The 25,196-nt window shown below is 46.9% G+C and overlaps 1 protein-coding gene and 1 long non-coding RNA gene across 4 annotated transcripts in view; one reads left to right on the top strand and one right to left on the bottom strand.

The window, feature by feature from the left end:
* NARS2 (asparaginyl-tRNA synthetase 2, mitochondrial) overlaps nucleotides 1–24,202 on the top strand; it is a 45,604-nt gene extending 21,402 nt beyond the window's left edge. The window contains exons 7-14 of one of the 3 annotated variants that reach the window (XM_084507218.1): nucleotides 5,532–5,664; nucleotides 10,911–11,009; nucleotides 11,430–11,467; nucleotides 12,796–12,862; nucleotides 13,746–13,883; nucleotides 14,497–14,594; nucleotides 16,492–16,518; nucleotides 23,388–24,202. In XM_084507218.1, coding sequence (XP_084363344.1) covers nucleotides 5,532–5,664; nucleotides 10,911–11,009; nucleotides 11,430–11,467; nucleotides 12,796–12,862; nucleotides 13,746–13,883; nucleotides 14,497–14,594; nucleotides 16,492–16,518; nucleotides 23,388–23,532 — 745 coding nt within the window. In that variant the 3' untranslated portion in view covers nucleotides 23,533–24,202. Of the gene's footprint in view, nucleotides 1–5,531; nucleotides 5,665–10,910; nucleotides 11,010–11,423; nucleotides 11,468–12,795; nucleotides 12,863–13,745; nucleotides 13,884–14,496; nucleotides 14,612–16,491; nucleotides 16,519–23,387 lie in introns of all 3 variants that reach the window. The other 2 variants (XM_084507217.1, XM_084507219.1) reach the window with 2 other exon arrangements.
* LOC311430540 lies at nucleotides 7,683–10,100 on the bottom strand. Its single transcript, XR_014688865.1, has 2 exons — nucleotides 9,541–10,100; nucleotides 7,683–8,058 (listed from the first exon to the last, which is right to left on the bottom strand). It is a non-coding gene; the product is annotated as an uncharacterized lncRNA (long non-coding RNA).
* Nucleotides 24,203–25,196: the final 994 nt, after the last annotated feature.

Here is a 25,196-nt window from a genome sequence, read left to right as displayed (position 1 = left end):
CATGCTGATGGTAGCCGTGTCTGGGATCCACGCACAATCTCTAGCATCACGGAATCACAGAAACAAAGAGACCTTGCTACAACCTCCTTTCAGGTAGTGTAGGAAGTGATACCTTCCTTCAGCCTCCTTTTCTTGAGATTAAACGTTTCCCTCAGCCGGTTCTCATCTGTCTTGTTTTCTAGTCCCCTCACCACCTTCATTTCTCTTCCCTGAATGCCTTCCAGCAACTCAGTATCTTTCTTGTGGTGAGAGGCCCAAAATTGAACACAATACCTGGAGTGTAGTCACACAGTGCCATCACAGAGGGACAATCACTTCCCTGTCATGCTGGCCACACCATTTCTGAATGCCCTACAAACGGGCGGGGGCCATTGACCCAGCCTATCCAGATCCCTCTGCAAAACCTTCCTAATAAGCAGATCCACGCTCCTGCCCAACTGGGTGTCATCTCTGAACCCGCTGAGGGTGTACTTGATCCCCTCATCAAGACCACTGATAAAATATTAACCAAAACTGGCCTCAACGCTGCTCTGGGGAACACCACTCGGCCGCCTGTGCCACGATATCCACACTCCTGGTGGCTTTGCAGACTTCTTCTTGGTGAGCAAGGCGAGCAAGAAGCCTGCAGGTGCTCTTATTGCAGCTCAGCTGATCATCAGTTGCTGATAACACCGTGGCAAACGTGATTGCTGGTGAGAAGGTGAGCATGCCTCGTGCTCAAGCAGCTCCTGCTTTGCTCCAGCCCCATTTGCTCCACAGCTTTCTTTAAAAGAGGCTCACAAATCCAACAAGAGCATGCACCCAATTTCTTCAAAGCCTTGCCATCCCTGCACCGAAGGAGGATATGGATCTGTGTAGGTGCGTGTTGCAGTCAGCTGGAGCTTGTTGCATTCAATACTGCTTTCAATAGCTGGTTTTAGCACAGTTATTTCCTTTATCTGCTTACTGTAGACCTCAGAAATTTTAAATAGCCTCACCTGGACTTGCAAATGGGGCCCAAACCATGGCACTTTGTGGTCATGCACCCACCAATGTAATTTGTCTGCAATCCATATTTGCAGAGGCAGTGTCCAGCTGAAAAAAAAATGACATTTAATAAAAAAAATCCTCTTGCGAGCTGTTATAATGCAGTTCGTGGGGACCATGTTTTTTTTCCACTCGGAAAGGAAAATGGGTTCAGCACGGTTGCTTTCTTTTTTTTTTTCCCTGTCGGTAATGTATTTTTACGGCTCAGGCTTGAAGTCTGATGATGATGAAGTTTTCAAACAGCCCCTTTGTACCCTGGTTCGTGTAAATGCTTAGAACATTTTGTATCACTTCTTGTGGAACATCTTTTTCAGCTTGGGCCTGGGAGATGGTGATTTGAATAAATGCTGAGCTGCTCTGGTGGCTTTCATCAGCCCAGCTTGACTTATCGTCGCTAATGGGTTGTTTTATTGACTTAAATTAAACATCCTAATATCAAAACCAGGACAAAACAAGCCTCCGCTGAGAAGAAAGCCCTGCAGAGCCTCGTAAAAGGGCGGAGGGCCCGAGCTGATGAGATCTCTGCGCCTGGAGCAGAAGAGGCTGCGTGGCTCTGAGTAACTCTGTTTGCTTTGTGTCTCGCTTTTTCCCCCGCTCTCCCATCTGTAACCTCCCAGGATAACGCCTGGCGGTGCTGTGAGACACAACAAACAGAGCACGGGCTGCTTTGCCAGACAATTGGGGAACGTGGATCACCTTGCTCTTAATTCAAGCCTGCCTGGACCCTGGTCAAGCAGAGGAGGGCGGCCTGGAGAGGAGCCGGGTCCCTTCTTCTCCTTTTCTTGCTGCTGCACACCCTGGACTCTGCCCTTCGGAAGGCACAACGAGGGAAGCTGCTGCATTGCTTCAGTCTGGCTGGCTGGGGTGGAAGTTTGGCACTTCCCAGTCCCTGTCTGGGAACTTAGACAGCTTTTTTTTTTTTTCTTGGTTGTTGTTGTTTTTAATTTATGTATTTATTTTTGGCTGCCTGCAGAAGGAAGTACGGTCCCATCTTGGCGCAGCATGAATCGAAACCTCAGCACTCAGCACCGCTGCCCAAGCCTGAAGCTCACAGACTGCTGTAAGAGCCCGTGTCGGGATGAAGCCCTCTACGTCTGCCCTTCCTCAGGGGGCAGACAGAACTGGCATATTCTGAGGAATCCTTTAAAACCCATTTTTCTGGAGAAAACTCACGGCAGTGCCCTCCCCCTCCCCGCGCTGCCTTTTCAGCAGAAACACGAACAATTTTCGTTGTGCAAAATCCAAGCCACCCAACGACAGTACTGGGATTGTTCCTTTTACACTGAGGTTAAAAAAGGGGTGTTTCTGTCCAACGCTGAGCTTTCCTTTTAACATTTTCTGCCCAGCTCAAGGCTGCAAAGCGCTGTCCCCCTTCTTTGAACACCTCGCCAGCATCATAGGAGCCCTGGGCTTCCAGCTCCTCCAAAATCTGGACCCTGGAGGCATCGGATGGGCTTGTTTGAAAGGCTCGCTGCATGCGGGTGGTTTCGTGTGTCAGGCCAGAAGATGTTTCAGGCTAGAAATTTCAGCATCCCTGAGCAATCCCACGTGTGCTCGGGTCAAGGGCTGCAGCCAGCTGGCAGTGGAGCAAAGTCAGCCGCTCGTTTTGGTGGAGCAGGGAGGCCTTCCACTTCCAAAACGAGTCCGCAGACCCCGGTGAGGACGAGGGCGCCCTACAGACAGAAAGCTGAACGCCCCGGGGCGGTTTGGTGCTCAGCCCTGAGTCACAACCTCCTCTTGTCCCCGGCTGTGTCACCGGCGTGACCTTGGCCGCACAGGAATCACCTCTCCTTGATGAATTACTCGCTCGGAGTCGCGTCGCCTCGCTTCAGCAGCACCAATCGGTCTTTATTACCCCGGCAGCAGCGTGGAGCCCTGGCTCAGGAGAGGAGCACGGCCCGGGAGCCAGCAGCACAATTAATTACGTCGGGATTGCAGCATTAAAAAGGGCCGGGAAGGCAGGGACGCTCGGCCCCACGATCATCGTGTGAGTTTTAATTAAAAGGCTCCTTTTAAGCAGCTTTGGGCACGGATGCTTTGTGCTCCCCTCGTGCTTTCTATCACTGTCTCGATAATGAATTGTCAGCAGGCTGGAAGGAAACGAGCCCTCGGTCTGCGTGCCGCAAAGCTCTCGGAGCAGAAGGTTGCAATGCAATAAACTTGGGGTGAAAAGGAGGAAATTTCTCCCCCCCCGACGTTCTTAGGGCCGGGGGATCTCCCAGCACATCCCTTTCGGCTTCCCAGGGGCTCTGCCAGCCTAGGAACTTTTTGGAGACTCAACCAGAAGCTTCAAGTTATTTTTAAATGCTGAAAGAAGACACACAGAGGGCTGGGAACGTGAAGGATTCATCAGGAGCAGCAGAAAGCACAGGAGTCAAATCAAACGATCCATCAAATCAAAGCAGAGGCAGCCCCAATCCTTGTTTTCTGGTGTATTTATACATGCTCAGCATGATGCAGCAGCGTGTCCGACCCCAGATACGTTTCCTACTAGCAGCTGAAGCACAAATAAAGGTCAGATCTGCGCAGAGTGCATTCGCTTCGTGTCTTGAGCGGCAGGGGACAGTCAGCAGTACGTGAAAGCCTGGCTGAAAAATAATTGTTCATGCTTGGGGCTGATAATACGGGCTGTGTGTATCTCAGCTGTGCTTCCCTGTTACTCCCAGGCCTCTGCTCAGCACTGAATTCCTGTTGCCAGATGAGAAAGCATTTGTTGTGCTCCTCCGATCGCTTTGCCAGCGTGCTGGCTGCCTGGTTTCCCTGTGCCAGCATCCCAGGGTCGTGGTGAAATCCTCACACCCACTTGGATCCATGCGTTCCCAAAAAGCAACCCGAGAAATGCACGACTCCTCTCCTCCTCGCAGCTTTGGAGGATGCCTGGAGCTGAGAAAAGCCTGAAATGGGAGCCTGGGGGAGTTCTGCACTCGTCCTCCCCAAATACCCAGCACAGAGAGGCTTCGTTCTTGCAGCACAAAATCAATCCGTGGCTGTGAAGGATCTGGCCACAGCCAACAGCTTGGAGCAATAAGTTCTGATCGAGATCTCCACATCAGGGAGGAGCTGGAGAGCCTCACATCCAACCCAGCAGTCCTGGGTGCCTCCTTCAGCAGGTGCGAGCTTTGGGAAGTATTTTTGTGTCTGTTCCAACCCGAATTTGTGACGAAACCGATGCCTTTAGGTAAAACCTTTTCACTGAAGAACCCCAAATGGAAACATTTTAGCAGACCTGGGCACGGGTAGCACACTGCAGGCTGATTTCTGTGTCCTCCACAGCAAGCCAAAGGTTTTGACCAGTCCTGCCTTGACCAGTTTTGTCCGAGTGACTCACTGTTGCCTGTTTGTTGTTCGTATTGCTATAGCAGTTGAGCCTCTGAAGCTTCGGATCCAAGACCTTGTTGTGCCAGGTGCTGTAGGAAGATGGAAAAGAAAGAAAAAAAAAAGAAAACACACAAGGCGTTGAGGAAGAAACGCGCGTTTCTCCAGAAGAGAAGACAACAGATGGCTCCAGATGGGGGAGCACGAGGAACTGGTGAGGTAATACTGAGCCGGGCAGGGAGCAACGGGTTCGTTATAGCAATTAGCTAAACGTCGCTGAGGATTTTGGAGAGGCAAAGGGCAGTTTGGAGGAGGAGGATCAAGCCGGGGCAGAAGTTCGTGGCAACATCCCATCAGGTTGAATATTCCACGGGGAATAGAAAAGGAAAAGGATCCTTCATGGAGGATGTTTGCTGCAAAATGTTGGTAGCAGAGGTGCTGAGCAAGACACAAGAAGGACGTCTTCAGTTAGAATAAAAAGACACAAGAAAGAACTTGATAATAGGAAACACAACGGTCACTTCAGCACCAGGTGCTATCCCATAAGCATTTTCTGCATTAGGGGCTCCCTAATTAGGGGATCCCTTTTAGCTGAGCCGTTTTCAGCTGTGGAAGGAGCCCGGTTCCTTGTCCATTTCTGGAATAACCTTTGGTCTTGCCACTAGAGGGGGACTGCAAGCCGTGCACCATCTTTCCAGCCTGCTGGACTTCACCTGCACCCTCTGGGTGCCGGCAAGACCAGCAGTGGGACACTGCACTGCTGGGCTTTGGGGTGTCGCAGCACCTGCAAACGTCAGAGCTTGCAGCCAGATAAATGTGGGGGGATAAGAAATGAGGGGAGCCTGCCTGGTGTGGTGATCTGGTTCTGCGGCGTGTTGTTTTTCTTCTTGTGCAGCCACAGAAAGCATCCTGGGTGTAAATGGTGCTCTGTGAAAGCTGCGAAGGGTTTGTGCAACCTCAGTTAACTGTGGAAGGATGTGAAAGCTGTGGAGGGATGCGAATAACCCCTCTTCCCACCCCACTGGAGGAATGTAGCAGCACCATACACAGCAGTGCCATTAACCAGGTCAAAGACACGATGGAAACATGAAAGCTTTGAGATCCTGGGAGAAAAGTGAGCTCGTGGATGGGATTTTCAATATAATGTTTGTGCTCCAGGCCTGACCTACCTCATTCTTGTCTCCTCGCAGGGCCTTTACCCACGTGTTCACCTTTGGGCCGACGTTTCGAGCCGAAAACTCGCAGAGTCGCCGGCACCTGGCAGAGTTCTACATGGTGGAGGCTGAGCTGTCCTTCACCGAGAGCCTCCAGGACATCATGCAGGTGGGCACCCCCAAATATTTGTGCAGAACCAGCGTCAGAATTCCCTCCTCCTCCCTTAGCTGTGCTCGCTGCTCTCAAATGATTTTCCAGGACTGACCGCTAACCACATGATGGATGCTAACACATCTTCCTGCTTTCGGCACGAGCCAGCTTACACCCAGCAGGACTTGGGAGTTAATACCCACACAGGTAGATTAGAACCCTAATTTCTTGGCTTATGAAATATATCAGGTTCTGGAGTATATTCTGGAGAACAAGTCCTACGAGGAGCGGCTGAGGGAGCTGGGCTTGTTCAGCCTGGAGAAGAGGAGGCTCAGGGGTGACCTTATTGCTCTTTACAGATACTTTAAAGGAGGCTGTAGAGAGGTGGGGGTTGGCCTGTTCTCCCACGTGCCTGGTGACAGGACGAGGGGGAATGGGCTTAAGTTGAGCCAGGGGAGTTTTAGGTTAGATGTTAGGAAGAACTTCTTCACTGAAAGGGTTGTGAGGCACTGGAACAGGCTGCCCAGGGAAGTGGTGGAGTCACCATCCCTGGAAGTCTTCAAAAGACGTTTAGATGTAGAGCTTAGGGATATGGTTTAGTGGGGACTGCTAGCGTTAGGTCAGAGGTTGGACTCGATGATCTTGAGGTCTCTTCCAACCTAGAAATTCTGTGATTCTGTGATTCTGTGATTCATTTTTCCCTTCTTTCTCGTGCCCCGAAGTCTCTGACAAGAATCCTTTCTTGTTACAGAAATCCTCCTAGCAGCAATGGTTTTGCATCCCCCTTAGCAAGTCCACATTGCAAAACGCTTACTTTTGTGATGTTCTCTCTTGCAGAAGTGGAGTTCCTGTTTTGTTTATTTTTAAATCGTTGGGCAATCTCTTTTGGAAAAATAACAAAAGAATAAAAATACACACCAAAAAAAAACTGACAGCTGCTCTAAAGCCTCAGTTAAGTTTCTTTTTCCCCACATAACTGACGTAAAGGCAGTGTTCTCTCCCCTATCTGCCCACTGGGCAGCTTGTGGTGTTCTTTGTTTGATGCCAAACACCCAGCTGAAAGCCTCGGGGGCTATTGGCTACGGTTAGCATCTGAACTTTGTCCTCAGATAAAGAGCTGGATTGTTGCAAAATTATTTTTAAAATTGGTGTTCAAGACGTGGAATGAATACCTCCAACGCAAGTGAGCGTGCTGGGAGTGCTCAGCTTCTTCAGGGACATCTTGCAAGTATTTGTTTTTGCACCGTTAAAGGGTACAGAAGAGCCTTGCTACAAAGAAATGCGTGTTTACTGTTCTCTAGTGAGGTGTTTCTTTAGCCAAAGCTCCAAAAGAAAAGCAGCTTTCTTTACAAAATAAAAGGAAGAGCAAGATTCAAGAGCAAAGGTCTGTTTCTCCCCGGTGTAACTGCACGGAGTAATGCTCAGTTATTCCTAAATTAGCAGCCCAGTTCTTAGGAAGTCCTGTGTGTCTCGATCACGCAGCGTAAGTTTCTGCTTTGTGCCAAACCGTGTCTTAGTGCTCCCAAGAAGCCGAGACTCTCGCAAGGCAGGCAGGTTTCACAATCCTTGCTGCGGAAAGTCCCACAGCACTCCGTGCGCTCGGTGCCTCACTCGGCCTGATGCTGTTACTGCTTCAGCCTACAGGGAGTGTGCGAGTGGTTCTCAGGCCTTTGTGGCCTCTTTCCAAAGGAGTCTAGGCTAGAAGTTCCTCCAAGATGAGCAAGAAAGAGTTAGGAGAAGGTCAGGTTAGAAGACATCTGTCTTATATGGAAGTGTCTGGTCTCAGCAGAGTGCTAGAAGTCCAAGATCTCCATTCCTACCTGTCCTGTGAGATGCCTGCTCCCACCCTTTCCCCCTCTCTCCAGTGCTGTGTTAAGCAGTCATGTCTGTAGGTCGTCGTCTTCTATTTTTCTTTTTGGCTGTCCTGACAGTGAAGAGGATTTTAAAGGGTCCCACTTCACTCGTGACACTAACGGGGCCTCAGAGAGGTAACGTGGTGCCATCATTACTGAATTTCATTAAACATGCATACAAAACCATGTTAAAAGAACATTATTTAGGCTGCAAAGTTGGAAAATACCCAAAGTAAGTTTTTTTCTGAGAGCAGTTGTTGCCTAGTGTCAGTCTTCCTTAATAAAGTCAAATCTTGGCAACACGAACTGCATAAAATGGAGAACAAAATTTAACCCACAGCATTTGAGCTCTAGTCTGAGCTAGTCTCTAATACTTCTCCTTTACAATCTTCTTTGGAGAACTAATAGGATTATCAGGGTACCGCAGGAGACAGGAAGATGTGAAGAGGAATATCCCTTGCAAGCATATTTCTCCTGCGGTCCTGGTAAATGCTTCCTTTGCTGTAGAAGTGGTGTGCTCTGCTCTTGTGCAGCTGCTCGCTCGCTGTCCCCTGGTGGCCTGGGAGAGAGAATGGGAAAGATAAAAGTGGGTTGAGACAAAGACAGCTTGGTAGGTACAGCAAAAAGCCACACAGGCAAGCAAACCAAAGCCAGGAATTTATTTACTACTTCCCAGCAGCAGGCAGGTGTGAGCCAGAATCTGGTGTGAGCCTGCCCTGTGTTTTTTCTGAAAGTATGCTTGGGTGATGTTTATGCGGACAGGTGATGATTGGAACCCCTCTCGTTGTGCACAGCACCTTCGGTTGCTGCTGCTGACGTCTGCCACTGGTTTGGTGATGATTTCCTGTTTCACCCCTGGTCACAACGTGATTTGGGAAGAGAATAAGTCGCAGTATCAAACGCTCCGAGGCAAAATTAACTGAAAATCAGAGAGGCAATCATTAAGTTTCGCAGCAACATCAGGGAAGGCCAGAACCGATGCTGCAGAACTTCTTTGGAGGGTGAGAATCACCAGATAAAAGTAGGGAGACGTAGGGGAGAAGGGAAGATGTTGACCTCTGTCCTCCTCACCTGCCTTTCCAGCAGCACAATTCCTGCATTTTCATTACGAAGCAAGCAAACTTTTGGACACCAAGAGTCCCACCTCCAAGACAAGCTACCAGCTGTGGTTCTGGTGGTGTTTTAAAATCCCCTACCAAACGTGCTTCTTCCAGAATTCACTCACACCCAGCCACTTGGGCCATCTCTGCAGCTCATGTGGTCAGCAAGCCAGCACCTGTGGTTCTCCACTCGCTTCTCATCCAGCCTGCTTTCCAGTCCTTCATTACATTAATCTGCTTAAAGCCAGAACTCCTGAGCCGGAGAGCTTTTTTCTCCCTTTATTTTTCGCCCTGCTGTTCGTGCCTGGTACGCATTTGGCATAAGTAAGAGTTAAGAGCAGTGAGGAGGCCGACGCATGACCCACGTGTCTGTCTTTTCTTTTTTTTCTTTTTTTTTTTTTTTTTTTGCCAGGATTAAACCTCAGTCTCAAACCTGGAAATGTTTCTCAGATTGTTTTTCCCATACCACCCACATCTTTTTTCCACAAGAGGAAGCTGCTTGTGTTGAAGGCTGTGGGAACCTAATTGTTACTTTATCGCACAGCGAGGGGAAAAAAAAAAAAAAAAAGTGCTAATTAAACAACATGCTTTTCTAAAACCAGATGATACTTTCATTTTCTAGAAAGAGGAAGCTTAATGTAAAACCCCTCCGTCTCTGCCTCGGCGAAACCAGATGAATTGCCAGGTTTTCTAATTTCATTTGCATAAGCCTTTTTCTAGCTACTTTGAAGAAGGTTCAAAGCTGCCTGTTTGCTTGTTTGCCACTCAGCAGCAGGAATGCTAGCTTTTCATTTCCTCTGTGCTTGAGTAGCAGTAGGAGGAAAATGTTCATCTGCTGGGCCTCATTTGGATCTTGCCTTTCTAAACAGAGGGCCCAGATTGATGCAGGAGTCTCAAGGCTGAGTTTGGCTCCAAAGGGATGAAGACAGGGCCTGACTTACCAGCTGGTGGGATGCAGAGACTGTTCATCAGCACAGAGCAGCAGTTCAGGCCAGGTGATGAAGAAAGAACAGTCTTCTAGACATGAGAGTTTGAACAAAATGCTTGAAATCTCAGCTTAGTTACGTCAGGAGCCCAGCTTCTTCTTTCTTCTGTGTTTTATTCCTCTTGCCCTGTAAGGTCTGGTTCCTTACTTGCTTATTCCTCAGATCTGCAGACCAGAAGTCAGGTTCATCTTCGTGCAGTTAATCTCCCCTGGGCAGTATCCAGGGACCTCTGTTCACCTAGAGATCACCGGTGGGTACTTTGCTTCTCTCAGCTCTTCGGTTAATGAACCAAGTTGTTAATCTCACAGAAAATGCACCAGGACTTTCAGAGGTGCTTTTTGTTGTGAAAAACCTGGTCTCATCCTAGGCTAAGGTGAAACGCAGTCGAGCTGCTTTGCTCTGTTGCTTGCAAAGGAGATGAGAATAAGGAGAGTGATTTTGCAGAAGAGTTGGGAGCGTCAGTACTCCACAGGTATCAACTCCCTGCTTTGTGCAGGTGTGTGGGACTACGAGGAGATGCAGGAACTCTTACCCGCCAGCATGCCAGCAAGTGTTTGGGGTAGCCTGCTTTGCTTAAACAGACACAGAAATGACTCTTCCAACAGGCTGATCAAAATGCATTGGAGTACGTTGTGGGGCTTTTTTTGGTTTGGTTTGGTTTGGTTTCTGTTTGTTTTTGTTTGGAATCCAAAAGGCATTTTTTTAGTTTAATTCTTCATAGGTGAAGCCCATTTTACAGCTAAGTGCATCCAAACTGGATGTGAGTGTCATTCAGCTGATCCACGTTAGTTTAGGAAAATTAAAGCAGGTCCTTTTTTAGCTTCTCGAACATCCCCGCATTGATGGGTCAGTTTTAGCTCTCTGCTCATCTCTGTGCGTGTTCCCTTTGCTTTGCTCTTACTGTACAGAAACTCTCTAGATGGAATCTGTTGGACAGGCTGGCTCTACTCAGCACACGTTTATTCCCCTCTCCTCATGATTCATCGGAGCCCAGTCACCACAAATGGTTGTAATGAGTTCATTTGTGGCTGCTGCTCGAATGTTTCAGGTGTGCTTTTTGCACTGGAGATACTCGACTGAAGATACCGAGGCCATCAGCAGACGCTGAGACCCTAAACCCGTAGCAGAAAAGCAGGTTCTCATCCTCTTCAGCTGGTGAGCAAGCCTGCTAATTAGCAGCATTAGCAAGCTGGTGCTCTTTTTATGCAGTCTGACCATGCAAAAGCTCCTTTTGTACCCTTTGGCTGATGCGCACCGCGTTTTATTTATAGTCTGGGACATCTAAGCAGCGTTAATTTTTCGTGCCCTTCTGTTTTCTCTATTAGGTTATGGAAGATCTTTTCAAGACAGCAACAAGCACCGTGTTCTCCAGATGTCCTCGTGACGTGGAGCTTTTTCATAAATACGTAGCTCCTGCCCAGAAGGTAATAAATGGGACAGGAAAGAGCTGCGACCCTTCTATGCATTTTTGGGAGCCCTTGGAAATAGGGGGCTTAATTTATTTTTTGTTTAATTGTTCTCCTGTGTTAATGAACTGTGAAGAGCCAGGAGTTGGTCTGAGCTTAAGTTATTTTTCAGGCCAATGCAGAGAGGATGCACAACTTGCTATAGCATCTGTGGCAAAGCTGTAGTTGTGTCGTCACCTACTGGCCTCCAAATCCTCAGCTCCAAAATTAGCTTCCCTTTTAGCACTGCATGGCTTGGAGTGGATTTTGACCCTTATCTAGAGCACAACGCAGACCCACAAATCAAAACTTAGAGGGGGGTGACTTCTCTCTGCTTCTTCTGTGCCCCTGAACCCTTAGGAGTTGCTTTACGCTTTTGTTTTTCTTGTTTTGACCAAGGGCAGGTTGGAACAAATGCTGAAGAACAAATTCGTCACGTAAGTACTTCGATTTCAAAATGATCTGGAAGAGGGCTTTTGGGGAAAGGGTTCCTATTTTCTCTATCTTCTTTTTCTGCCCCAACTCGGTGCCTGCTGGGTTAACATAAGGTCTCCTCAAGAGCACGAACCGAAATTCCTTCTGTTCTGTTTGCCAGTCCTCCTGTCACCTCTGCATGAGACCAGCGTCTGGCTCTGCCGTCCTTTCACTTTTGCTTGCCTGGACGAGATCCTCTTTCTGCCAGGGTGTCCTCCTTTCACATGCACCTGACGAGTGGTTTGCTCCCAGTGGTTTGCTCCTTGGTTTCAGCTTTGGTGCTCTGCCCTCCTTCACATTTTCTCTCCAGCATATCCTCTTTTCTGCAAATATTTTTGATGTTTAAAAAGGCCAGCTGATTTTTTATTCCCAATCACTTGTGCAACTCCTTTTTCCGTTTTGCTCTGTGCTAAAGAACGGAAGAATTTTGATTTCCTTCCGTGCCCCCTTAAAGTACCTCCTCCAGAGGTATTCCTGATGTATTTCCTCCAGAAGCCTTCCATGGATGTAAAGAGCTCGTGCCCTTCAGGGAATTTGTTTTATAATTGCATTTGGCTAACGATACAGAGAGATGAAATTACCACGAGCAAGTTGCTCTTTCTGTCCGCAGCATTTGCTTGCTATGTGGAAAACTTGTCAGCAAAAGCACCTTCCATCGAGTCTTGATTTCCAGTTACCAAACCTGCAGCATCTCTGACTGCACTTCTGTTTGCTTTGCCACGGTGCTGTTCTCCTGTACCGGTGGAAATCAGTGGAGAAACCGCTTTCAAAGCTGTCAGAGGAGCAGAGAAACGTTGCTGCAAATAAACCTCATGGTATTTGCAAAATAAAAAGGTTGGAGGTACGAGTTCTTCGCGCTCTGGGCTGTTATTTTTGCCTCCTAACACCGTGCTGAACGATGGAGCTGCGTTGTTGGAACTGTGCCAGTGAGGACAGGTTTCTTTAATAAATAAAAAAAAAAAATCAAATTTGTATGAAGAGGTTCTGTGCAAAACTCCCTTCCGACTGAAATGCAGCGTTGCAATAACGCAGAAGTGGCTTGAGAGCTTAGCACTTCCTGCATGTAGCCGAAGCACAGGAAAGCACGGGGCGCTTGCCATATAAAATGTAAGCTTTTGGTTTCCATCCAAAGCATTATTGGGAAGTCTGACATCACAGCACAAGTTGGCATGGCCGGGGGGAAATGCCTCCTTCATTTTCCAGTGCAAAGCTTGGCCAGAAAACTTTCTTGTTATTCCTTTCACAGTTATCTCTAAATTCTTTTTTTTTTTTTTTTTTTTTTGTCTTGTAGAATTTCCTACAACGAAGCGGTGGAAATTTTGAAGCAAGCTTCTCAAACTTTTGCTTTTAAGCCAGAGGTAGGTGGTTGCCTGGCGGCTTCTCCCTGTGCCTGTTTTTGCACACAGCCTGAAAAACTTTGCAGGTCTCAGGGAAGCCTCCTTTCTCTCTTTCTGTATCTGAGTAGTGCTGAGTGTGTTGTGGTGTCTGCTGTCATCATTCTTCAGTCGTCTTCAAATAAGGGAATGATATTTAGGTAGCACCAAAAGTTTGACAAGTTCTAATAAGCCAAAACCATGTCAAAATATCATATAACCTACATGGAGGTAAGCGGAACCCTTTGCCTCTCCAAAGGATAATTGTTACCTGGGAAGGAGAATCACCTGATTCCCTTTTCTCATCAAAAGCCCCAGAATTTGTAACATCACTGGAAGAAAGCAGAAGCAAAGGGCATTGCAGATGGCCAGGTTTTCCAGTAAGAAAGAACTGGTTAGGAGGGTGCTGAGTTTTCCTAAGTGAGAATTAAAGTAGCTTGTAACAGGACACAGCAAGGAGAGAGTGGTCATCCTGGCAGAGCTGCTTTCTGTACGCCAAAATAAGGCTGGTGTGCTGGCTGAGTAAAGCAGCTGGGGACAGCTGCCTGTTTCCCTGGAGCGATGTGGAGAGAAGGTTTTGTTTGTTGGGGTTTTTGGGGGGTTGTTTTTTTTTCTGATTTTGTATCAGCAGCAGGGAAGTCTGGCCCTGTTCTGGGAAATTTACCTCTGTTATTTCATTGCTTTGCTCTGCCTTCAAACCTGTGGAATTCTGTTCTCTTAGCAGATTTTCCCCCAGCCCCGTGGGCTCTCGGAGTTACTGCTCGTGGTTTCATGTGGGTCAAAGCCGCGCCTCTCCTCTGCAGGGATTTTGCCGCGTCTCTTGCCACAGGCAAAGCGTGACGCCAGGTCCCTTTTCTTGTCTTCCCAGTGGGGCTGTGACCTCCAAACGGAACACGAGAAGTACCTGGTGCAGCACTGCGGGGAGGTTCCCGTGTTTGTCATTAACTACCCCTACGACCTCAAACCTTTCTACATGCGGGACAACGAAGACGGACCCCAAAGAACAGTGAGTCCACGGGTCACGCTTCCACCTCCTTTTCAGCTGAGCGTGTGCCTCAGCCTCTGATAAACGAGGATAGCCTTCTGCTGGGCCTCCACTCAACAAGTCCAAGCTGAGATATGATCCTGTCCGGTCTTTTTTCTGTTGTAGAAGAAATCCACAAAGCAGGAGTACCAGGAGGAGGGTTCATGAGTTGGGTAGCGTTAGGTTTTTAGAGCTGCATAAACTCTAAGGGAATCAGGCCCTGTGCGTGTTTGCCTCCTCGTGAGCTCCCGTTTGTTTTTTTGCACCACGTACAGATTTTCCTATGTGCACTCCTGTCTCCAGAGTGACCTGATGGCATTCAGTTCACACCACGTGGTGCAAACGTCCTCAGCCTGGAACGTGGGTGCACTCATTTAGGTTTTCTGTAGGCCTGACAGCTTCTGTCATTGTAGGCTTCCCTCCCAGCCTTCTCCTGCCCAAAAGAGACTTTTTGAGCACGTGAAAATACTCACCTCGGGGTCCTGGACTCGACGGGATAATTAAAGCAGCTTTTTTACAAACAACCATCCGGTGTCTGCTGTGCTTCTGCTGTGGACTGAAGGGCATGACTGACGTTATTTTTGTTTCTTTTAAGGTTGCAGCTGTTGACCTCCTCGTACCAGGAATCGGGGAGTTGTGTGGAGGCAGCTTGAGAGAGGAGCGCCTGCCCTTCCTCCAGTCCCGCCTGCAGAGGTACGTGGGACCTGCAGGTGCCAGGAGGCCCTGCTCTGAAGCACTTTGTCCTCGAACCTTTCCTCCACAGTTTTGGTGGCTGCGAGCTGACTGTGAAGGTGGAAGTTGTCACCCAGAGCTCGGATATTTTTGTTACTGCGTTGTGCAACTGAGGAACTGCAGCTCTGGTCAGAAGCTCCGCTAGCCGTGATGCAGCTGGCCTCGGTGGCATCATTTCAGAGAACACTTCTCTTAGCTAACAGCTTGGTGAGAAGCTTCCCTGGAAGTGGCTGGGAGCTGTTCTGAGTCACGCAGGCTCTTTGACAGTCTCTTTCCTTGCTGCTTTGTTCTGGCTCGTGTGACGTGGAGTGATTTTAGGCTAAATTCAGTGTCAGGATATCAGAGCTGCTGTTTAATTAACAATAACTGAGGTTACAGATGGGGTAAATCTCCATGGAAAATCACTCCCTAGATCCTGCCTGAGTTTTCCAGAGAACCTTTCATAACTCACGGGAGTCCGTTTGTGCCAGTCATACACTTGCACAAAGCAATTTTTGAGGGGGATTAATCCCAGAGCAACATCATTTGCATGTTGGGGCAGAATTTATCACTCAAATCAGCTGCGTGCCCACAGAGATGGATCGAGTCAGCAGAGAAAAGCAAAACCCATTTCAGCATAATGAAAACAACAGACAGGGCAATTAAATCACTGGCGTGGTGGTTCTCAGTTTGCAGTGTAGGGTGATATATTCCCTGCAAGGCCTCCCTTTGCTTGTTGTTCCTCTCCCTGTGAGCTCTCCAGAAGGAGGCACGCTTTGTCTGAAGCAATGAGCAGTGTTGCCTGCTGCACTTGACTTTTTTGACAGTGAGATCCCGAGTCCCCAGCCCTCCAGGTGTGCAGCTGGAGGAGGGATCCTGGTAAAGGTTAAAGCCAGACTTTTTTGTTTGGCAGGAAACACACAGGAGGCGTTTCAAGCTACAAATGGTGTATCTACAGTGGCCTTAAAGTACAGCTCTGCACTGAAGATGGAAACACGTGGAAAAATAATCATACTTACTACGTTTTTCTCAGTTTTGAGTGCTCAGGACCTGATGTGCTGAGTCAAAATACTTTGTTAATGCCTTTAAATTCTTGAAATTCCTGCAGACCCACCGTAAGTAGAGAGAGAGCTGAATTCTTGGCTCTTTATGCACACTTCTTACAACAGATCTACAAGTCCTACAGGGACTGCTGCAACGCGCTGAAGATCAGCAAAATGGTCTAATTTTGCTTACAGACGTTCTTGTTTGTGTTGAGAGAAGTGGAGAAAAAAAAAAAACAACATCAACTTTGCTCAGTTTCTGCCAGGACAGGAAAAGAGGGAGGTTGCACTGGTGGCAATTAGGAAAAGCCACGGTTTTATTTAATAGTTTTACCGAAACTATTTTTATTTAATGGCTTTACACGTTATGAAATCCGTGGCATCTTTAGTGGTTTTGTGAACTAAGAAAGGGGAAAATTTGCATCATTCCATAGCCACACATGTGAAGAGATTTATACTCATTTACAAGTGAGTTTGGCTGCATGTAAATTCAGTATTTAGGCCTGTTCTCTCCAGAAATTCACAAGTAGATTTTATTCATTTGCCTCAATTTAAGAATGTGCAGAAGTTTTTGCATGAAGTTGGGCTCAACCCTGTTTGTTTACCAACAAACTTGGCATTTTAAGAAGCATGTTGGGAACCTGTTTGAGATGTCTACCAAGTGCCAGAGCTGACAGCCACCGACCATGCCTTCCCTTACCTTCCTACCTTTCCTTTTTGGACTGAGTTTCATCACGAGAGCCTCCCTTAACCTCATATTGTTTTCCAGTCAGGTGCTGCTCCTGAAGATCTGTTGTGTTCCTTTACTTACGAGGCTTTTTCTTTTTGTTCCACAGATTAGGACTTGCAGATACCTACCAATGGTAAGACAGTATCTTGGTCTGTAAGCTATATTTCTTCTTCTGAGGTTCTTAAAACAAGTGTTTCTTTTATGTATTTATTTATTTATTTATTTATTTATTTATTTATTGGCTCTGTTTTTGAGGGGGACATTTCTTGGCCCAGTCCAGTCTAAATGGAAGACTTCATTTAAACAAATTTAATCTGATGCTACACAGTTTATCTTCCCAATTTGTCCACGGACAGCACAGGTCATTCCTTTCAGGATGGCACGAAGTGGATTAATTTACAGCTCATCAGCGGTATTAAATCATTAAGCTGTGTTCCAAGCCGCATAGATTCTGTCCACCAGCACACGAGATAAACAGGATGCAGAACCACAAGCAATTTGTGACCTTTAACAGCTCCATGAATAACTCCTTTTACAATTGACAGGGCAATTGGGTCGAAAAACCTTCCCTAACAAATCCATGGAAGCAATTAAAACTGTCCTGCTAAGGAGGCTGAACAACCTTTGAATTAACAGCGTAGCCTATTAAAATGCCAAGATTTTAGTGCCCCTCCTGACAAGTGTTTCTTGGTACGTACTTGGTCATAGCTCCTGAGAGGATGATACTGCAGAGAATGTTAAATTTAGAAGAGTATCCAAATACTCCTCGGTATTTGGAGTGCTCGTTAGGGTGACTGCCTTGAGAAAAGCAGTAGTAGGAGATTCTTCCACCCTCCTCCTCCCACAGTATGAAATCACTTGGGAAGTGCTCAGTGCCTGTCAGTCCTTTACATCATCCATTTGCAAACACGGTGAATGAAGTGTCTTCCTTTATTATTTGCATTCATGGGTCAGAATGCACTGTATCAACTCATCAAACCCAGAGCATAGGGTGAAGGTTTCTGTCTGGAATGTCTTTGAGCCCGTAGCTTCTGTTTGCAGGAAATATTTTTAGGCAGGTACATGTTTTAACTGCCCATGTTCTCAGGTAAAATTGCTGGTAGAGAGCTGTTAACATGTCCAGTGTGTCTGTGTAAGGTGTAGCAGTCAAGCTGAATCCTTTTAGCATGCTCTGCTTCTTAGTTGTCCCCTTGCAGCTTATGTAAAATACTCAGAACAATCCCAGGACTCTGGGTGGTACACAGGATGGTTGTTTTTTTCCTAACCCTGCCCAGCACCTGATACACTAGAGGAGCATAGTCAGCAACTCCCAACGTATGTAGGTAATTAAATATTGGGTCTGCTGGAGAGGGAAGGGTTGTCCTGACCAAGGATAATCAGTTGTGTGGTCAGGATTTGAGGTACAGCCTGAGAAAGCTTGGTGCTCGGTAGCAGGGAGCCTCTCAGCACTGCTCAGCCCTGCCTTATGCCTCCTGCGAAGAGAAGACCAAGACGTTGCCCATCTCCCATTTTCAGTTTCATGTCGTGTAGCAGTGACATTTTGGAAACCTCTTCCTCCTATAATCTCATTTTGGAGATTCTCTGCTCCCCTTTTCCATCCACACCGTTGTGGATGATGCAGCTTCCCAGAGAAGATTGAAACTGATTGAAGACCCTTGCCGTAGCAGAGCCTGGTGTGCTAGGAAGGCGCAGGAGATCTGTGGTTCCTACTGGCCTCTTGCTCCAGAATCTGCCAGAAAAGAGGTCGGTGGTTTGCCAGCATCTTCTCAGTGAAGGTGGCAGGAGAGACTGAAATTAATTTCCTCCATTTCGGTGATTGAATTCAGTCTCCAAAGCTGGCACACAAACCCTTCTGAGAGCAGCTGAGTCATTCCTTTTGAAGTGCAATATTTGCTAACTCCTGAATGGGCTGTGCAAGATGTGGTCCCTTCTGAAATCCCCCGTCTAATGCCGTATCTCGGTTTCTGCCTGTTTTCTTCTCTGAGTAAGCACGAGGATATTTTGGGACACGCTGCTGCTATTCGTGGCTTCAAGACTTCCTTGCTGGTGGGGGAGTCATCGGTCAAAGAGGCATCCGATGATTTGTGGTGCTTCTGCCCCTCCCTGTCTTCTAGAAAGCTTTTCAAAAAAAGTAGATAAATGGATATAGCCAAACTCCTCTGAATCTTCCTCAGCTCAGGACATCTTTCCTGTTGCACAGGTTTCTTTCTGTAAAGAATATGAGCTGGGGAACTATCTGCCTTGGCTTCACAGTGACTGTTTCTTATTTTCACACTCTTTCCTTTGAACTGTAGATAGAAAAGAGCTCGGTGCTGCAGATGCTGATCTTGGCTAGGCTGAGAGGTCTGTGCAAGTGAGGTGGGAAAGTCAGGTGGTCAGAGTTTGCCCTGGGAACTCACTTGCTGCCTCTGTGCCTCTTTCCTGCTGTTCTTTGCCAGTTCAGGCTGTCAGCTCCACAGGGCAAAGCCTGAATTCTCTGTGACCACAGGGTGTTGAGTGCATTGCCTCACAAACAGGGCCTTGCCCTGCCTGCAGACTCCAAGTGCCAACTTAGCACGAGCAATAACAAAACTCTACTTCTTTGTAATGAACGTGTCCCCATACCAGCACGAGCAGCATTTCAGGTGGTCTTTCTGCATGTAAGCACCAATTTCCTTGGACGTAGCACCAGGGCAGACGTTACCTGCTGTCTTAGGATGGATATTACTGTGCCATCTTGGCCTTAGATGGTGAATATTGAGCTTCAGTCTTCTTGGCCTTTTTTATTTACAATTGTCTTTGATTCTTGAATGATCTCAGAGGTCTTTTCCAACCCTAATGATTCTGTGACTCTAATGTCAGAGCGTTCTGTCAGGTGGCAAGGTAGAAAGGAGAGGGCTTAAGAAACAGCAGCACTGGTGAGCTGCTTTGGATCAATGGGCAGTCACAGCATTCATATCCTCCTTGAACCTCCTTCAGAGCCCAGTGAAAGCCGGTAAAACCATCGCTCTCCTTGGAAGAAGCCTGACCCTCTTGTTGCTGCTCTGGTGAGAACACAGAAGCGCTGGAAGATTGCTGGAAGATTCCTGAAAAGTTGTAGCAGAGCAGAAGTTGTACAAAACCAAAGACAGCGTTTTTCCCAGCATCATGGTTACTTTGCATGCTCAGTACCTGAAACATGTAACCAAATGGTCCTGCAAATGCCATCTCATGTCACTGGCAGTTTTTCATTACCCATATATTTTCCTTATTTTTTTTATCCAGTAGGATATTCCTCTTTGTGGACTGCAGTGTCTTTGTTCTTTCGGCTGTACTTTTTCTTCTAACTGGCTGCGGAGGCTTCAGTATAACAAGACAGTTACATAAAAGATGAAGGTGGTGTTTGTTTTGAAAGGAGACCGAAAAGAATACATTCTGCTTTACAAATGGTCCCTAGGAGAGTGCTGTTCTTCATAGGGCCTTGCTGTGCAGCGCAGGATTTCAGGATGATGGTGAAAGGATATAGGTTTTTAAAGGGATGAAAGGGAATGCTTTTCTAGGGAATGCTTTGCTAACTTGCCACATAACAAGCTGGTGGAATTCGCTGCCAGGGGATGTTGTTGCAGCACATATTTTAGTAAATTTCAAATCTCAGAAGAGCAACCAGCCCTCTGGGTCCTGAACATGAACTCAGGGGCTAGCTGCGGTCACATAAACTTATTTCCCCCGTAGAATGTTGTTGCACGGCCCCCCAGTTGCCAGTGAGGGGCTCATCCCTCCTCATAAGTATGAGGCACTGGGAGAAACAGCTAGATTAGTTCATGGCTGTTTTTGCTGTTTTTGAGGTGAGAAACATCCAGTGTCTGGAGATTACTGAATGAAGGAAACCTCGGGGAACATTTCCCAGCCTAAAGGGATTTTTCTTTTCATCTGCAGGCAGTTACTTTTTTCTTTCATCTGGGAAGAATGGAAAATTTCTCAATTCCTTTGCTTCGTCTAAGCACAGTCATCAGGAAGGATTCACAGGCTTGATCCTCAGCACGTTTAATTCAATGGACTTTTTCTATTAACTTTAATGGGTTTTGTTTCGGTCCTTTTGCCAAAATGGCTTCTCAGAGTGCTTTGAGATCCACAGATGAAAGCCCTGGATAAGCAAGGGTAGAATTTATTATTATTGTTCATCTGGAAGCAGCTGAGTTACTTCATCTCTTTGTGATGACTTTGTAAACTCTCTTGCCAGCAGAAGGGAAGAAAAGGTGCTAGGCGTAGCCTCAGCTGTCTTTGCACGGGCCGAGATAGGCTCACTGATGTCACCAGCAGTGTTTGTGCTGTTATTTAAATTGCTGCTTGCTGCTAGAGTTGTCACCAGCTGCTTAGCCAGTTCAGCTCAGAACTGCTGAGCTGGGACAGGTTGCTGTGCCACGGGCAGCGCTCAAATCCCTCGCGTTTAGGAGGCCGTTCATATTTTACAAGTCACCACCCTCAGCATCAGGTTCGCCCATCGCCTTCCTTGCAAACCCTTGAAAAGTCGCAGAGCAGAGCTCCCCGGAGGCAGATCCTGGTTTATAAGTGGATGCCCAAATTTTTACAAATGCAGCCTGCGTGAAGCAGGTTAAGTTGAAGATGACCGTGTGCAGACAAAAAACTTGTGGGCCCCCGGGACCAGGCAACAAATATCCCTCTCTTGAGCCTGCTGTTCAGCTTGCAGTGCAGGCATAACCGTTGTGGGTCAGTGCTAGGAAGAGGTAGGAAGTTCTGCTTTTGGTTTTACTGCTTAGGCAGCAGAGTGGAGGAGGCAGAGCCCCATGGAAAAAAAAAGTAAAAAAAAATAATATACGGCTTCCGAAATTTTAACTACTGTTAAAGAACTGCAAGAAAAATTAACATTTTCAGCTCTGAAAGTCTTACCACCAAACTCAGTCTGCCAGGGCAGTGTCTTGCAGGCTTAGCCATTCGTTGGAGAATGTCTGTGTTTTGCAAGACGAGGTGATCAGTGGCATTGCTTTGGCTTCACGCTGTTAAAATGTGGGCTGCAAACCAACAAAACCCTGAAAGGCAAGCACTTAAATATAAATATGTATCTACATATGTATCAAAATACAAGCAAAATTCATATGTTTTTATGGGTACTTAAGTATTTATTAAGTGTACTTAGGTGTTACTACATTTATTCATGTATTATATAAATGTGATAAATACATATTTTTATATGTATTGTCAGTTAACCCTGGTAGGCAGCTAAGCCCCACACAGCCACTTCTTTGTTCCCCCGAAGTGGGATGGGGAAGAGGATGAGAAAGGTAAAAGTGTGAAAACCAGTGAGCTGCTCAGCTGTCCTGGCTGAGTCCCCTCCCAACTCCTTGTGCTGCCTCCCCCCAGCCTCCTCTCGGGTGGGAGAACCAGAAAGAGACCTTGATGCTGCGTAAGCACTGCTCTGCAATAATTAAAAATAAGTAAATAGTTAAAATAATTAACACATCAAGGTGTTATCAACACTGTTTTTATCACAAATCCAGAGTGTAGAACCGTAGGAGCTACTATGAAGAAAATTATTCCAGCCAAACCCAGTGCTATCTATTGTATTAAATATATTTAATATATAATTTAATACATAATATTGTAATATATTGTAATTCCATAGTATATAATTATATAGTGTAAGCATATGTAATTCAAGATGCATATTTATATGTATTGTTTGCATATTTATATATTATATTAGTATATAATTGTATGCATATACATATTTAAGAATACTTGGTTATATATTTACATTTAAATTTACTTGCATTTTTAAACTGGGTTGATAAAATATTCATTCAAGATTAGAAGCACGTAATGCACGTGCAGCCACTCAATCCCCTACTAGGGCATTCATATAAAGAATAAAAACTTCGTGGCCCCAGCAGGCTCAGAAGTGGCCCCATAAAAGAAGAAACCCGCTGAGATGTTGTTCACTCCTGTTAAAATAAAACTGTGGGTGACATTTTATAGCTGCATGCATAGTCCTTGTGTATCACAGCAGCTGAAATCCAGCAGGGCAATGGGGAGCTCTAAAGAAGAAGCTTCTTAACCCATATATCGTGGGTGCCCCATCCCTGGGGGTGTTCAGGACCAGGTTGGATGGGGTCCTGGGCAACCTGATCTAGCGGGAGGTGGCCCTGCCCACGGCAGGGGGTTGGAACTGGATGGGCTTTAAGGTCCCTTCCAACCCGAGCCATTCTCTGACTTTTGGAATATCTGCTTCCAAACCAGGGAGCTGAGTTTTCTGTTGATGACAGGTACTGTTCTGGAAAATGAAATGTCTTGTTCCAGGTCTCATTGTTGGAGAAGATACGGCCAAGATTTTTTGCTGACTTGCTGGGGGAATAAATGAATCAGCCTGTAAAAGTGATTCGGGGGGGAAATAAAAAAGGCTATCATCATTACCTTAAAAGAAAAGTAAAGGTCTGAGGGAAAATTCAGCAGACAGCAGGACCTGTTTGGGCCAAGAAATAGTCTTCTGAAGAAATTACTGGAAATGATATGATTTAGGCTATTGAAAAGGTGACTCGACAGAAAATGAAAGAATTTATTGTAGGGCAGGTTTCAACACCAGCATGGCACAGGCTAAACAGCTGCGAGCAGGCGCCTCCATCTCTGTTTTGTGTTGTCAGACCTGGGCTCGTGCCTCTATTCGGGATATTTTACCTGTTAAAACTTCCAGAGGTGCTCACAGCATGAGCTGTGGTGTTAAAACCGTGCTTTGTACCCAAATGAGTTCTCGTTCCTAAACAAAACAGGCTCTAGCACACTGGCAAGGCGTAGCTCTGCTGGTTTAAATGCTTTTTTTGCACTTGGGGTTTCTGCTAATAAAAGCTCCTCCTGTCAGGGAGCCACACCTCTTCCCACCCCTGGCCTGTCCCGGCTGCATTGGCAGAAACCCACAGCGGTTAGGGGCGAGGAGAAGTAATTAAGATGGAAAACAAACCCCTAGATAAAAAGCTCGCTGTAATTACCTCAGCGTAAACGCGCTGCAAGTGTAACTGTCTCTTTCCATCGCAGGTACCTAGACCTCCGAAAATTCGGCTCGGTTCCCCACGGAGGCTTCGGGATGGGCTTTGAACGCTACCTGCAGTACATCCTGGGAGTCGACAACATCAAGGACGTGATCCCTTTCCCCAGGTTCCCTCACTCCTGTCTGCTGTAGCTCAGCAGCTGGCTGGAGCGGAGCAAGGCGCTGCTGTCACCACGTGGACGTAACGTGAGCACGGGACAGGGCGTTTTAGTGGGAAACGGAGAGGATTTTTGTATCACGAAGCTCTCCGTGAGCTTAATCCTGGCTTACAGAAAATAATACACGTTCTGGTGAGATTATGGAAGCATAGCTGCGGTTAATGTGAGAGCAGTTGACATCCTTAGTGATTTCGGGAGTGATAATAAATAAATAAACCCCTAACTAAAGGGTTGAGGTTCTCCTGAGACTAGCACGAGTGATGGGAGTACTGAATCAGTATTGTTGGGAGGTAGCGGGGGTTTCATGTGAAATATTAATAAGGAGGTGTGACCTGAGAGGGACGGGGAGCCAGGGCTGCTGTGAGGCTTTAATAGGCTTTAATTAAATGCCTGCACAGCGCTTTGAAGATTGGAGTATTATAAAATTGCAAAGTATTGTCACGGCTGAGACGCGTTTTGCTCTTACGAAATGACAACTGTGCAGCGTGCTTCTCCCCACCCCGAGTTAAAAGCAAATCCTCTTTACCTCGGAAAAAAATCAGGCAGACCTAGCAAGGCAAAACGTCGTCCTGGAACTGCGGGAGCGCATCAGGTGGCTGATGGTTGATTTTGTGAATAAAGATGTTCACTGGGTTGTTTTGTAACTCTGCATGGCTCCTTATTCTGGTGGAAAGCGTTTCCTCCAGCCTCTTTGGCTGATGTTTCCTTCTGCGTGGACCCGAATCGGTCGCACAGCTTCTGCAGGAGGTACCTGCTTCGTGCATCCGAGCAAGCACCCTTGCACAGCAGAAGGAAACGTTCAGTTAGACGAGAGCACACTCATCCCTCTGAAGCCAACCTGCAGTTTTCAGGCGGTTTGTTGTTGTTGCTTTGCTGTTTTGTTGTTGAGAAAATATCTGTTCATCGGGCCAAGCAGTTCTGTGTGTATTTTGGAACAAGCAACGCACGCTGCCAGCCCTTGCATATGTATGAAGTAATTGCTTATCACCCTAGGATCGGAACTCCTTGCAGTCTTTAATGGGTTTATGCTCTCAGCTTCCCTGCCAGGTAAAGAAATATTCATTTCTGTTTTGAAAACAGATTTCGGGGCAGATCAAGTGACTTGCCCAAGGCAACTGGAAACAAGTGGTTTATTTGGGACTCGAACTGAGGGTTTCCAGCATCTTTCTTCCCTTCTAAATTAGCAGCCATCCAGCAACCGGTCATTTGCATAGTGCTTACTAGCGTGGAGCCCGAGACAGCTGCAGTAAAAACAATGTATATAAAGAAGAAAAAGCAAGGTAACAGCCTTGCTGCTAATGAACCCAGGTAAATTGGCACGCAGAACGTGAAGTGGCTGCAGAACAGCCCCGAAGACTTTTCTTCCGAGTAGATGAAAGAGATTGCAAAGCAGTTACCAAACAGCGTTGGGCTGGTAGCATCCTGGTCCCAGTTCTCTGCAGTGAGGCCGTGCAGTACTGCGCCTGCAGCATCTAAAAACACAAATTTATGTAACGGGGCACCTGCCGTGCTTCAGTTCGGTCCACGGCCGGGCCTCTTGTGTGTAATGATCGTGCAAACAAGATCACCTCGAGGTCATTGCTTTGGGCTGTTTGGTGCAGTCACTGCAGTATCCCTTGCACATCAAGATTGTTTTCT

Source organism: Aythya ferina, assembly GCF_964211825.1.
Source record: "Aythya ferina genome assembly, chromosome: 1".
NCBI classification, from domain to species: domain Eukaryota; kingdom Metazoa; phylum Chordata; class Aves; order Anseriformes; family Anatidae; genus Aythya; species Aythya ferina.
Note: the sequence above shows the minus strand (reverse complement) of the source record. Positions and strands in the feature narration are given on the sequence as shown.